Source organism: Cebus imitator, unplaced genomic scaffold (genome assembly GCF_001604975.1).
Source record: "Cebus imitator isolate Cc_AM_T3 unplaced genomic scaffold, Cebus_imitator-1.0 Scaffold95, whole genome shotgun sequence".
In the NCBI taxonomy this organism is placed as follows: domain Eukaryota; kingdom Metazoa; phylum Chordata; class Mammalia; order Primates; family Cebidae; genus Cebus; species Cebus imitator.
In genome coordinates this window covers 5,994,486-6,007,506 of record NW_016107410.1, presented here as the reverse complement: position 1 = coordinate 6,007,506, position 13,021 = coordinate 5,994,486, and the positions used below count along the sequence as shown (strand labels likewise).

At 40.4% G+C, this 13,021-nt stretch overlaps 1 protein-coding gene and 1 non-coding gene across 5 annotated transcripts in view; both read left to right on the top strand.

Annotated features, from left to right (window-relative positions):
* The window catches only part of MAP3K19 (mitogen-activated protein kinase kinase kinase 19), a 79,996-nt gene extending 69,120 nt beyond the window's left edge, over nucleotides 1–10,876 (top strand). For 3 of the 4 annotated variants that reach the window (XM_017536037.2, XM_017536035.2, XM_017536036.2), the window contains one exon: nucleotides 10,446–10,876. In XM_017536037.2, the coding sequence (XP_017391526.1) occupies nucleotides 10,446–10,457 (12 nt within the window). In that variant the 3' untranslated portion in view covers nucleotides 10,458–10,876. The remainder of the gene's footprint in view (nucleotides 1–10,445) is intronic. The other variant, XM_017536038.2, reaches the window with a different exon arrangement.
* On the top strand, nucleotides 5,958–6,064 carry LOC119472355. Its single transcript, XR_005201493.1, has one exon. It is a non-coding gene; the product is annotated as a U6 spliceosomal RNA (small nuclear RNA).
* Nucleotides 10,877–13,021: the final 2,145 nt, after the last annotated feature.

Sequence of the window (13,021 nt, the reverse complement as noted above, 5' to 3'; positions counted from 1 at the left end):
AAAAAAAAAAAAAAAAAAACATTGAGCTCAGTAGTTTAAGATCATCCTGGACAACAAACATTTTGTAGAGACTTTGTCCCTACAAAAAATTTAAAAATTGGCAAGGCATGGTGGTGTATGCCTGTAGTCCCAGCTACTCAGAAGGCTGAGGCAGAGGACTACTGAAGCCTGAGAGGTTGAGACCACAGTGAGCCGTGACCATGCCACTGCACTCTAGCCTGGGCAACAGAATGAGATCCTGTCTCAAAAAAAAAAAAAAAAAAGTTGGGGGGTGCGACAGTGGTAGCTAGAAATGGTATCCAGTTCAAGGACAGAATTTTTTTATTTCTTAAGGGAGAGATTTATGCATATTTTGAAAGCAGGATAAAGAGCCTCCAGATGGTGAAATAATTTTTTTTTTTTTTTTGAGATGGAGTCTTGCTCTGTTACCCAGGCTGGAGTGCAGTGGCACGCCCTCATCTCACTGCAACCTCTGCCTCTCGGATTCAAGCAATTCTCCTTCCTCAGCCTCCTGAGCAGCTGGGACTACAGGCACCTGCCACTGCTCCCAGCTGATTTTTTTGTATTTTTTAGTAGAGACAGGGTTTCACCATGTTGGCCAGGCTGGTCTCCAACTCTGGACTTCGTGATTCGCCCACCTCGGCTTCCCAAAGTGCTGGGATTACAGGCGTGAGTCACTGCACCCTGCAGATTTTTGTTTTTGTTTTTACTTTTGAAATGATACAAAATATAAAACTTTTACACAAAATAAAATACTTTTAAAAGTATTTATTTTCCATTTTCACCTGGAAAATGATCTGGTGGCCCTTTTGCTTTCAAAATTATCAAAAAAAGGAGGGGCTTCAAGATGGCTGACTAGAGGCATCTGGGACTTGCTTCCTCCACAAAGAACTAAAATGGCAAGTAGATAACCACATTTCGAATACAGCATCTAAGAGAGGACACTAGATATCAACAGAGAAATGACAGGAAACACCTGAGACATGGAAGAAAAGGGAAGCAAGGCAGCCAGTTTGGTTGAGATTGGCCGAGAGGCCAGAGAGGCTCCCCAGTGTGGGGAAACGGTGAGAGATCCCCAGTGGTCCACATTCTCACAGTGAACTCCTGCAGTCCTAGCCATGGGAGAACATGTTAGTCCTTGCAGACACTGAGACTAGCATGTGGATTGCCTGGAAACCGTGTGACAGCATTGCTCCAGAGAGGGAGCTCAAACCAGGTCTCACACATCCCTGAGTCCTAAACAGCTAACGCCTGGCACCATTTTGAGAGTCTAGCCCACACCAAACTCCAACCTGCCCTGTGGCTCAACAGCCCCTGCAACTCCACATCCCTGGAACCCAACTTACATTTTCTTCTGTTTACTTGGAGGGCTGCAGCAGTGTGATGCCAGTTGTACCCAGTGGAGTGGCCGGATCCCCAGCATTGTAGCACACAAGGTGTCCTGCACCCTAGAAACTACAGTGCAGTGCACCGGGGAAGCTGCTTCTGGGACAAAGGAAGGCAAAGCATGTGACCCCAGAGCCTGAGAACTGCCTACTCTAGATGGCTGTAACAGACAGCAACCCCAGCCTTTCTAGCAGCAGGGCTGCCACACACATGCTCCGAGGACAGGCTCTGCTGCTGTCCACTGCAGCCTCTACTTAGGCTGAAGTATGTGCCACTGGCAGTGACCCTACCTGCTTCAGCAACAGGGTTGCAGCACATTTGCATGTGCCGTGAGGACTGGCTTTCCTGGCTGTAGCTGCTGCCACCACCAGAAACCAAACCATGAGCTTCCTGGAGCCTGAGAGCCACCTGCCTGAAGCTGCTGCCACTGACAGCGGCCCTGCTCCCACCAGTAGCAGGGCTATAGCACACTTTCACGTGCCCTAAGGACAGGCTCCCCTTGCCTACCACCACCATAGCTACAGCCACCCAATCATCACGCCAGGCCCCTGGGGGATCACCACACCCTGCCCCCCACTGCTAATACCTGAGTGTACCACTAGAGGGCCTGAGGAAAGGCCAACCAAGCCTGGCACAGCACCCCCGCTGGTGTCTGAGCACACTGCTTGGGGCCTGGGGATTCTCTGCTCTATCACTGCTGATATCTGTACATTCCTCTTGAGAGCCCGAGGACTGGCCCATCCAGCCCACTGCAGCTGCTACTAACACCAGAGTCTGCTGCTATGGAGCCCACATGTTATCCCACTACCACTATTGCCATTGCCCATGCCATGCATGCTCCCCAGAAGTCTAAGGACCTATTCACCCCCCAGCCCACCACTGCCACTGCCAGGACCTGAGCAAGCCTTGGAGGCCCAAGAATTGGCCCATTTGGACCCACTAAGACTAGTGCCCATGTATGCTACCCAGGGGCCCAAGGAGAGGCATGTTTGACACACCACTGCTACCACTCAGGCTAGAGGACTGGCCCACCTGGCATGCCAGTCTCCAGCAAAACCTCACCACAGATTCCACTAACAATCATAGACTAGGCCACTGAGGAAATTACAGACAGCACTGGCATTGTTTACAGCTGAAGAAATCATACCAAGACCACACTACTGCATACACCCAGAATCAAAGCCAAAGCATCCTATCCCATCAACACCATAGATACATCTTCAAGAAAAAGTCTTCCCCTATGAAAGCCAATCCAAAAAATTAAAAGAAGTGACTGTTACACCACATGTGCAAATTCATTCAAGAGCTTCAACAATAGACTACATCAAGCAGGAGAAAGAATCTCAGAACTTGAATACAGATCTTTTGAAATAACCCATTCAGACAAAAATAAAGAAAAAAAAAAAAGCAAACCAAGCCTACATGTCATGTGGAAAACTATAAATGGACCAAATATACAATTTTGGTTGTTCCAGAAGGTGAAGAGAAGACCAACAGTATAGAAGATTTACTTAAAGAAATAATAGGCCGGGTGTGGTGGCTCACACTTGTAATCCCAGCACTTTGGAAGGCCAAGGTGGGTGAATCACATGAGGTCAGGAGTTCAAGACCAGCCTGGCCAAGATAGTGAAATTCCATCTCTACTTAAAAAAAAAAAAAAAAAAAAAAAATATATATATATATATATATATATATGTACACACACACACACACATATATATATACATATATGTATACACATATATATATATGATAAAAATTTTAAAAAATGATAAAATAAAGAAATAATAGCTGAAATCTTCCCAGGTCTAGCAAGAGATTTAGACATTTAGATACAGGAAGCTAAGAGATCCACAAATAGATAAAACCTAGAAGTTCTTCTCTATGTACATTACAGTCAAACTGTCAAAAGTCAAAGACAAAGAGAAAATTCTAAAAACAGCAAAAGAAAAGCATCTAATAACGTGTAAAAGAATCCCCATCAGACTAACAGTGGATTTATCAGCAGAAACCTTTCAGGCCAGGAGAGAATGGGATGATATGTTAAAAGTTTTGAAAGGGATAAAAACAAAAACAAAGCTTTCAGCCAAAAATACCCAGCAAAGTTATCTTTCAAAAATGAAGAAGAAAGTCTTTCACAGACATGTAAAAACTGAGAGACTTCGTCACCATTAGTGGCCCTACGAGAAATGCTTAAGAGAGTCCTATACCTGGAAGTGAAAGGTCATGTCTATCATGAAAACATATGAAAGTGTAAAACTCACTGGCTTACTGGTAGAGCAAACCACGCAAAAGAGGCAGAGAAAGGGCTTAAATGTTAACACTACAGAAAACCAGCAAACCACAATGATAACAAGAGAGAAAGAAAGAAACAAAAACAACCAGAAACAGTTAACAAAATGACGGGAATAAGTCATCACATATCAATAATAACCTTGAACATAAATGGATTAGAAATTTCCAATTAAAATGGCTGAGTAGATTTTTTTAAAAACCCAAAAATATGCTGCCTTCAAGAAACTCACTTTACTTGTAAAGACACACATAGACTAAAAGTGAAAGGATGGAAAAAGATAGTTCATGCAACTAGAAACCAATAGAGAGCACGAGTAGCTATATTCATATCAAACACACTTCATGTCAAAAACCATAAAAAGAGACAAAGTCACTGTATAATGATAAAGAGATAAATTCACCCAGAGGATGTTCCACTTCTGATGCTACATCAGAGGATTTAACACTTCTAAATATATATGTACCATACATCAGAGCACCCAGATATATAAAGCAGATATTATTAGGTCTAAAGAGAGAGATAGACTCTAATACAATCATAGATAGGGACTTCAACACCCCACTCTCAACATTGAAGAGACTATCTAGACAAAAAATCAACAGAGAAACACTAGATTTAAATTGCATATTAAACCAAGCAGATACAACAGATACCTACAGAATATTTTATCCAACAACTGCAGAATAAATATTCTGATTAATACATGGGACATTTTCCAGGATAGGCCACATTAGGCTGCCAAACAAGTTTCAACAATTTTTTAAAAATCAAAGTCATACCAAGTATTTTTTCAGCCACAATGGAATAAAACTAGAAATCAATAACAAGAGGAACTTTGAAAACTGTATAAATACATGGAAACTAAACAACATATTACTGAATGACCATCAGGTCAAGGAAGAAATTAAGAAGAAAATTTAAAAATTTCTCAAAACAAAGGAAAATCATAACACAACATACCCAAATCTATATGACATAGCAAAGTAATGCTTAGAGGGAAGTTTACAGCAATAAAAGGCTACATCAAAAATGTATGAAGATTGACTTGACATGGTGTCTCACACTTGTAATCCCTACACTGTAGGAGGCCAAGGTAAGAGGATCACTTGAACCCAAGGGTTCAAGACCATCCTGAGCAGCAAAGTGAGATCTTGTCTTTAAAAAAAAAAAATTAGCTGGGTTACTTGGGAGGCTGAGATGGGAGGATTGCTTGAACCCAAGAGTTCAAAGCTGCAGTGAGCCATGATCACACCACTGCATTGCAGCTGGGGTGACAGAGCAAGGCCCTGTCTTTAAAAAGAGTATAAAAATTTAAATAAATAATCAAGGAAATAGAAGAAAAAGAGAACAAACCAAACCCCAAATTAGTTGAATAAAAGAAATAAATATCATATTAAGTTAAGTGAAATACGCCAGGCTCAGAAAGACAAGCATTGCATGTCCTCACTTATGTGTGGGATCTAAAAATGAAAACAATTAAATTCATGAACATAGAATAGAAGGATGATTACCAGAGGCTGGAAATGATAGTAGAAGGTTAGGGGTGGAGCAGGTAGGGAAGGAGTAAAAAAAAAAAAGTTAGATTGAATGAATAAGACCTACTATTTGATAGCACATCAGGGAGACAATAGTCATTAATAACTTAATTGTACAGTTTAAAATAACTAGAAGAGGCCGGGCGCGGTGGCTCAAGCCTGTAATCCCAGCACTTTGGGAGGCCGAGGCGGGTGGATCACGAGGTCAAGACATCAAGACCATCCTGGTCAACATGGTGAAACCCCGTCTCTACTAAAACTACAAAAAATTAGCTGGGCATGGTGGCGTGTGCCTGTAATCCCAGCTACTCAGGAGGCTGAGGCAGGAGAATTGCCTGAACCCAGGAGGCGGAGGTTGTGGTGAGCCGAGATCGCGCTATTGCACTCCAGCCTGGGTAACAAGAGCGAAACTCCGTCTCAAAAAAATAAATAAATAAATAAAATAAAATAAAATAAAATAACTAGAAGAGTGTAATTGGATTGTTCATAACACAAAGGATTAGTGCTTGAGAGAATGGATGCCCCATTCTCCATGGTGTGATTATTTGACATTGGATGCCTGTACCAAAACATCTCATGTGCCCTATAAATATATACACCTACTATGTACCCACAAAAAATAAAAATTAAATTTAAAAAATTAATAGAAAAATAATAAAGATCAGAGTAGTACTAAATGAAATAGAGAAAAAATACGAAGGATCAGTGAAATGAGAAGTTGGTTTAAAAAAAACAAAATTGTGCTCACTTCGGCAGCACATATACTAAAATTGGAATGATACAAAGAAGATTAGCATGGCCCTTGCGCAAGGATGACACGCAAATTCATGAAGCGTTCCATATTTTTTAGAAAAAAAATTAATAAACTGCTAGCCAGACTAACCAAGAAAGAAAAAGAGAGTTGACTCAAATAAAAATCAGAAACAAAGAAGGAGACATAGCAACTAATACCACAGAAATGAAAAAACCCATCAGCGACCATTATGAACAACTATAAGCTAACAAACTGGAAAACCGAGAGGAAATGGATAAATTCCTGGACCCATACAAGATTGAATCAGGAAGAAATAGAGAACCTGAACAGACCAATAATGAGCAATGGGATTGAATCAGTAATAAAATGTCTCCTAACAAAGGAAAGCCCAGGACTGGATGGCTTCGCTGCCATATTCGATCAAACTCATAAAGAAGAACTAACGCCAGTTATCCTCCAACCATTTCAAAAAATTGAGAAGGAAGGAATTCTCCCTAACTAATTCTATGAAGCCAGAATTACCCTGATACCAAAACCAGACAAGGATGCAAAAACCACACACACAAAAAGAAAACTATAGGCCAATATCCTTGATGAACACAGATACAAAATTCCTGAATAAAATACTAGCAAATCTAACCCAACAGCACATCAAAAAGTTAATATGCCATAATCAAGTGAGTTTTATGCTAGTGATGCAACGATGGTTCAACACACACAAATCGATAAGCATGATACATCATATTAACAGAATGGAGGACAGAAACAATATGACCATCTCAATAAAAATAGAAAAGGCATTTTCTAAAATTCAACATTCCTTCATGATAAAAACTATCAACAAACTAGGCATAGAAAGAACATACCTCAATATAATAGACTATACATGATGACAAACCCACAGCTAACATCATATAGAATATGCAAAAGGTGAAAGCCTTTCTTCTTAGAACTGGAACAAGACAAGGACGCCCACTTTCACCACTCCTATTCAACGCAGTATTGGAAGTCCTAGCCAGAGTGACTAGGCAAGAGAAAGCATAAAAGACATTCAAACTGGAAAAGAGAAAGTCAAACTGCGCTTCTTTGCAGATAACTTGATCTTATATTTAGAAAAACCTGGGCCGGGCGCGGTGGCTCAAGCCTGTAATCCCAGCACTTTGGGAGGCTGAGGCGGGTGGATCACGAGGTCAAGAGATCGAGACCATCCTGGTCAACATGGTGAAACCCCGTCTCTACTAAAAAAATACAAAAAATTAGCTGGGCATGGTGGTGTGTGCCTGTAATCCCAGCTACTCAGGAGGCTGAGGCAGGAGAATTGCCTGAACCTGGGAGGCGGAGGTTGCGGTGAGCCGAGATCGCACCATTGCATTCCAGCCTGGGTAACATGAGTGAAACTCCGTCTCAAAAAAAAAAAAAAAGAAAAGAAAAACCTGAAGACTCCACCAAAACACTCAGATCGATTCAGTAAAGATTAAGTTGCAGGATACAAAATTAACATACAAAAATCAATAATGTTTCTATATACCAACATTGAAGTAGCTGAGAAAGAAATCAAGAAGGCAATTCCATTTAAAATGGCTATAAAAATAAGATAAAATACCTGGGAATGTATGTAACCAAGGAGGTGAAAGACCTCTGCAAGGAGAACTACAAGACACTGATGAAATAAACTACAAAACAGTGATGAAAAAAATTGAAGACACAAACAAATGCTCATGGGTCACAAGAATCAGTATTGTTAAAATGATCATACTAACCAAAGTCATCTATGGAGTCAATGCAACCTCTGTCAAAATGCCAATGTAATTTTCCACAGAAATATGTAAGAAACAATCCTAAAATCTGTGTGGAACCAAAAAGGGGCTCAAAGAGCCAAGAATAGAGAATCCAGAAATAAATCCCCATATGTAAACCAACTTGTTTTTGACAAAGGGTCCAAGAACATATACTGGGAAACTGACACCCTCTTCAATATATGGTGCTGGGAAAATAGAATATTCATATGCAGATGATGAAGTTAGACCCCTATCTCACCATATACAAAAATCAACTCAAAATTGATTAAATACCTAAACATAAGACTCAAAACTATAAAACTACTAGAAGAAAACACGAGAGAAACACTCCAGGGCATTGGTTTGAGCAGAAGCTCTTTAATGTATAGCTCCATTTGTCTAGGTTTGGTTTTGTTGCCTGTGCCTTTAAGGTAAAGGAAACAACAGAGTGAAGAGACAACCTGTTGAATGGGAGAAAATATTTGCAAAATGTTCATTCAACAAGAAACAGATCTTTAAAGGAGACACAAATAGCCGACAGGCGTATGAAGAAACGCTCAACATCACTAATAAACAAGGAAATGCAAATTAGAACCATAAAGAGATACTATCTTATCCCAGTTAAAATGGCTACTATTAAAAACACACAAAAAAGCCTTCAGCCTGGAAAACTGTCAGCCCCTGAGGCTTTCAGCTTAATAGGATGCTGGTCTTTAAAAAAAGAAAAATGAAAAAGAAAAAGCAAAAAAAAAATAACAGATGCTGGCAAGAATGCATAGATAAGGGACTCATGTACTGTTGGATGTGAGTGTAAATCAATACAGCCATTATGGAAGACAGTATGGAGACTTCTCAAAAAACTAAAAATAGAACTACCCGCTATATGATCCAGCCATCCTCCTACTGAGTATTTATCCAAAGGAAAGAAAAATCATTATTGTATGTAAGGGATACCTGCATCCTCATGCTTATTGCAGCCCTATTCACAATAGCAAAGGTATGGATCCACCTAACTGTCCCTCAACAGATGAATGGATAAAGAAAACGTAGTAGGTATACACAACAGAATGCTACTCAGCCATAAAAAAAATGAAATCTTATCATTTTCAGCAACACAGATGGATCTGGAGTTCATCATCTTGAGTAAAATAAGCCAGGTCCAGCAAGACAAATATCACATCTTTTGACTCTTATGTGGGAGCTACGAAAGTTGATCTCATGGAGGTAGAGGGTAGAATGATAGTGATCAGAGGCTGGGAAGGGTGTGTATGTGGGGGGGCAGAGAGGATGAAGAGAGGTTGGTTAATGGGTATATAATTAGATAGAAGGAATAAGTTCCAATGTTTGATAACAGAGCGGGGTGACTGTCATTAACAACAATGTATTCTGTATTTCAAATAGCTAGAAATGTTCCTGACACATAGAAATGATGAACTCATTATTATCAATTAAAAAAAGTGGTTGCACAATGTGACGGGCAGGGGAAGTTACTTGTTCCTTAAAGCCTTAATAAATATTTATGCATCTGAAAAAACAATCAAAAGATAGCCAACTGAACCAAAATAATGCCTCTGGAATAGGCCATTGCAGCTAATTATTGACTATTTCATTAGCTCATTTGTTCATTAACTGGCTCATTGACTGATACCTTTCTCAAATCATTTGAATTTCTTGAAGAAAAAAGCTATGCCACAATAGTACTGAACAACTGTCGCCCTTTATCTTATGTTAATCCAGGAGTGCCCAAAATGGAATTATTTCAATTAATCACCAAAGCATATTTGAAAATCTATTTTTAAAAGTCTTTTCATTTCTGGGTTTTAATGCTTCTAAATCAAAGTAAGTGAGAATTTTGCCATATGTAAATTATACTACAAACAAATTGAACAAAAGTACAATGGAAAATGGGGCCTAGTTTTCAATTACAATAGCTACCACTGCCAGGCGAGGTGGCTCAAGCCTGTAATCCCAGCACTTTGGGAGGCCGAGGCGGGTGGATCATGAGGTCAAGAGATCGAGACCATCCTGGTCAGCATGGTGAAACCCTGTCTCTACTAAAAATACAAAAAATTAGCTGGGCATGGTGGTGCGTGCCTGTAATCCCAGCTACTCAGGATGCTGAGGCAGGAGAATTGCCTGAACCCAGGAGGCGGAGGTTGCGGTGAGCTGAGATCACGCCATTGCACTTCAGCTTGGGCAACAAGAGCAAAACTCCGTCTCAAAAAAAAAAAAAAAAAAAAAAAATAGCTACCACTTTTCGAACAAGTAGCATGCTATTGTTTAAAAGTTGTACATGTTATTTAATTCTCCCAATGAGTTAGGTATTATTGTTTCCATCTTACTGATGAGGAGCGTTTTAGTCACTTGCTTAAGGTTACACAGTTAAAAATTGGAGACTGGACTCAACCCACGTCTGTTTGACTATCAGAAGTTGTATTTCCTTTTTTTCCTTTTCTTCCTTTCTTTTTTTTTAAGAGATGGGGTTTCACCATATTGGTCAGACTGGTCTTGAACTCCCGACCTCAGGTGATCCGCCCACCCCAGCCTCCCAAAGTGCTGGGATTACAGGCGTGAGCCACCGCGCCCGGCCAAAAGTTGTATTTCCATCTTTAAAAGTTTGCATTTGAGTTAAGTAGATTTCATTAGCATTCTCATTACTGGATGCTACTGCTTCTAATATGTTTTTCCCTTCTTAGGGACCAGCATGAGCGACCTTCTGCCCTCCAGCTCCTGAAGCACTCCTTCTTGGAGAGGAGCCACTGAATATACATCAAGACTTTCTTCCCAGTTCCACTGCAGATGTTCCCTTATTGCTTAATTGGGGGGAATGATGGCTAAGGGATCTTTGTTTCCCTACTGGAAATTCAGTCTAACTCAGTTTAAACAGATCCTATGGTGTCACTAACTGAAAGTTTTAGTTATAAATTAGCCTCCTCAAGTGTTAGGCATGATTACTCACAGTATCAGAAAACATTTTCTTAATAACAACAAAACACATTTCAGTGTTTACAGTTTTGATTGTCCAGGAACTACATTCTCTGTTGCTTTGTATGATATTTTCTTTTATTTTTCACCTGTCCTGTCAATTTTAATGTTGTTAGTTTAAAATAAATTGTAAAAACCACTTATATTTTCTTGCTTGGTGAGTAAAGACGCTTACTTAATCATTCCAAAGCAGACTAGAGGAAGGCAGAAAGGTAAGTTAAAGAGATTCTAGATTCTGTTTACTTTGGCAGCAATCTAACCCTTAAAGATTCTTGGAGGCTCAAGGCCTGATAGGAGGAGATGAGGGCCTTAGCATTTCATTAACAGAGGGCCCCCGAACTCCTCAGATGGCTCCAAGAAATTGTGCTAGTTAAGATGGCATCATAAACCTTGGGCTGCTTTCCCTGTAGCTTATTTGTAGTGATTTGAATTCTTCATCTATTTGCAGAGTGAATCAGGTCATTACCACATGCAGAAACAGTTGGTAGGACAAAAGCTAGGTCTGATAAGGGAAGGATGAATCAACACACAAACTTTTCCAGAGACCTTTGCTCGCTTCATCTGAATAGTTACCTCTGATGAGGTCATCCTTTAAATACTTTCAAATACTGCCATACCTAGAACATTAGTAGACCTCACAAAAGTGAGCATGGATGAGATAATAGTATTACAAGCTATTTTAAGCTGGTGGATTAAGCAATTTTTTTTTTTTTGACTGAGTCTTGCTCTATTACCCAGGCTAGAGTGCAGTGGCATGATTTCAGCTCACTGCAACAACCTCCACCTCCCAGGTTCAAGCAATTCTCCTGCCTCAGCCTCCTGAGTAGCTGGGATTACAGGCACCCACCACCACACTTGGCTAATTTTTGTATTTTTAGTAGAGACGGGGTTTCACCATGTTGACCAGGATGGTCTCGATCTCTTGACCTCGTGATCCACCCGCCTCGGCCTCCCAAAGTGCTGGGATTACAGGCGTGAGCCACCGCGCCCGGCCTGGCTTAAGCATTTTTGATAAGGTTTCCATTGCTGTTGACCTCACTCATTCACCAAACTTCACTGGCACCTATTGTTATTATTTTATTTTTATTTTTTTGAGACAGAGTCTCACTCTGTCACCCAGGCTGGACTGCAGTGACATGATCTTGGCTCACTGCAACCTCTGCTCCTAGGTTCAAGTGATTCTCCTGTTTCAGCCTCCCGAATAGCTGGGATTACAGGCACCTGCCACCACACCCAGCTAATTTTTGTACAGTAGTTTTAGTAGAGATGAGGTTTCACCATCTTGACCAGGTTGGTCTTGAACTCTTGACCTCATGATCCACCCACTTTGGCCTCCCAAAGTGTTGGGATTACAGGCGTGAGCCACCGCACCTGGCCGTCATCTATTGTTCCAAGCTATAGCCACAGATATTTTTACTGGCTGCCATCATTTCAAGGTGGCACAACTACAAACTAGGAGTATTCCAGTACTAATATCCGGATTTGTCAAGACCAAGATGCTTTAGTGTTTATGAAATAAATGTGAAATGCAGCCCAGGTGAGGTAAAAACAGGTTTTACTTGGAATATGTAACATTAGATGAGTCTTTGTAGGTATAACTTTTCTCAAATTTGTACACTGTTTTTTCATATTTAAAGAAATTAAGGGATGAATATGTCCTTTATTTTACTTACTTGCATCTCAACATGATCAGAAACAACATAATTTTGAAAGGGTAGGGCTTATTTCTTTTCCATTTTGGAGGGATCTTCAGCATTCTTTCAAATCTGAATATTGTATTGGATTTTAAAGCAACTTACTATTTACAATCAAGCCTGTTAAACCTTATGGGGAAAGGGCAAAGAATAAGACCTGTTAATACTGTGTATAGAGATCACAGTAATGGACACATGAAGTTGGTGTTAACAAGTTTACTCCTATTCTACTGAGTTACAAGGATACTGAACACAATTTTGGAAAAGCTGGGTGGGGTGGCTCACACCTATAATCCCAGCGCTTTGGGAGGCCAAAGCGGGTGGATCACTTGAGGTCAGGAAATTGAGACCAGCCTGGACAGTATAATGAAACCTCATTTCTACTAAAAATACAAAAAATTAGCCAGATGTGATGGCATGTGCCTGTAATCCCAGTTGCTCGGGAGGCTGAAGTAGGAGAATCACTTGAACCCAGGAGGCAGAGGCTGAGCCACTGCACTCCAGACTGGGCAACAAAAGCAAAACTTCGCCTCAAATAAACAAAAAACCAAAAACCAAAAAACCCAAAAAACTCAAAAAACTCCATCTCAAAA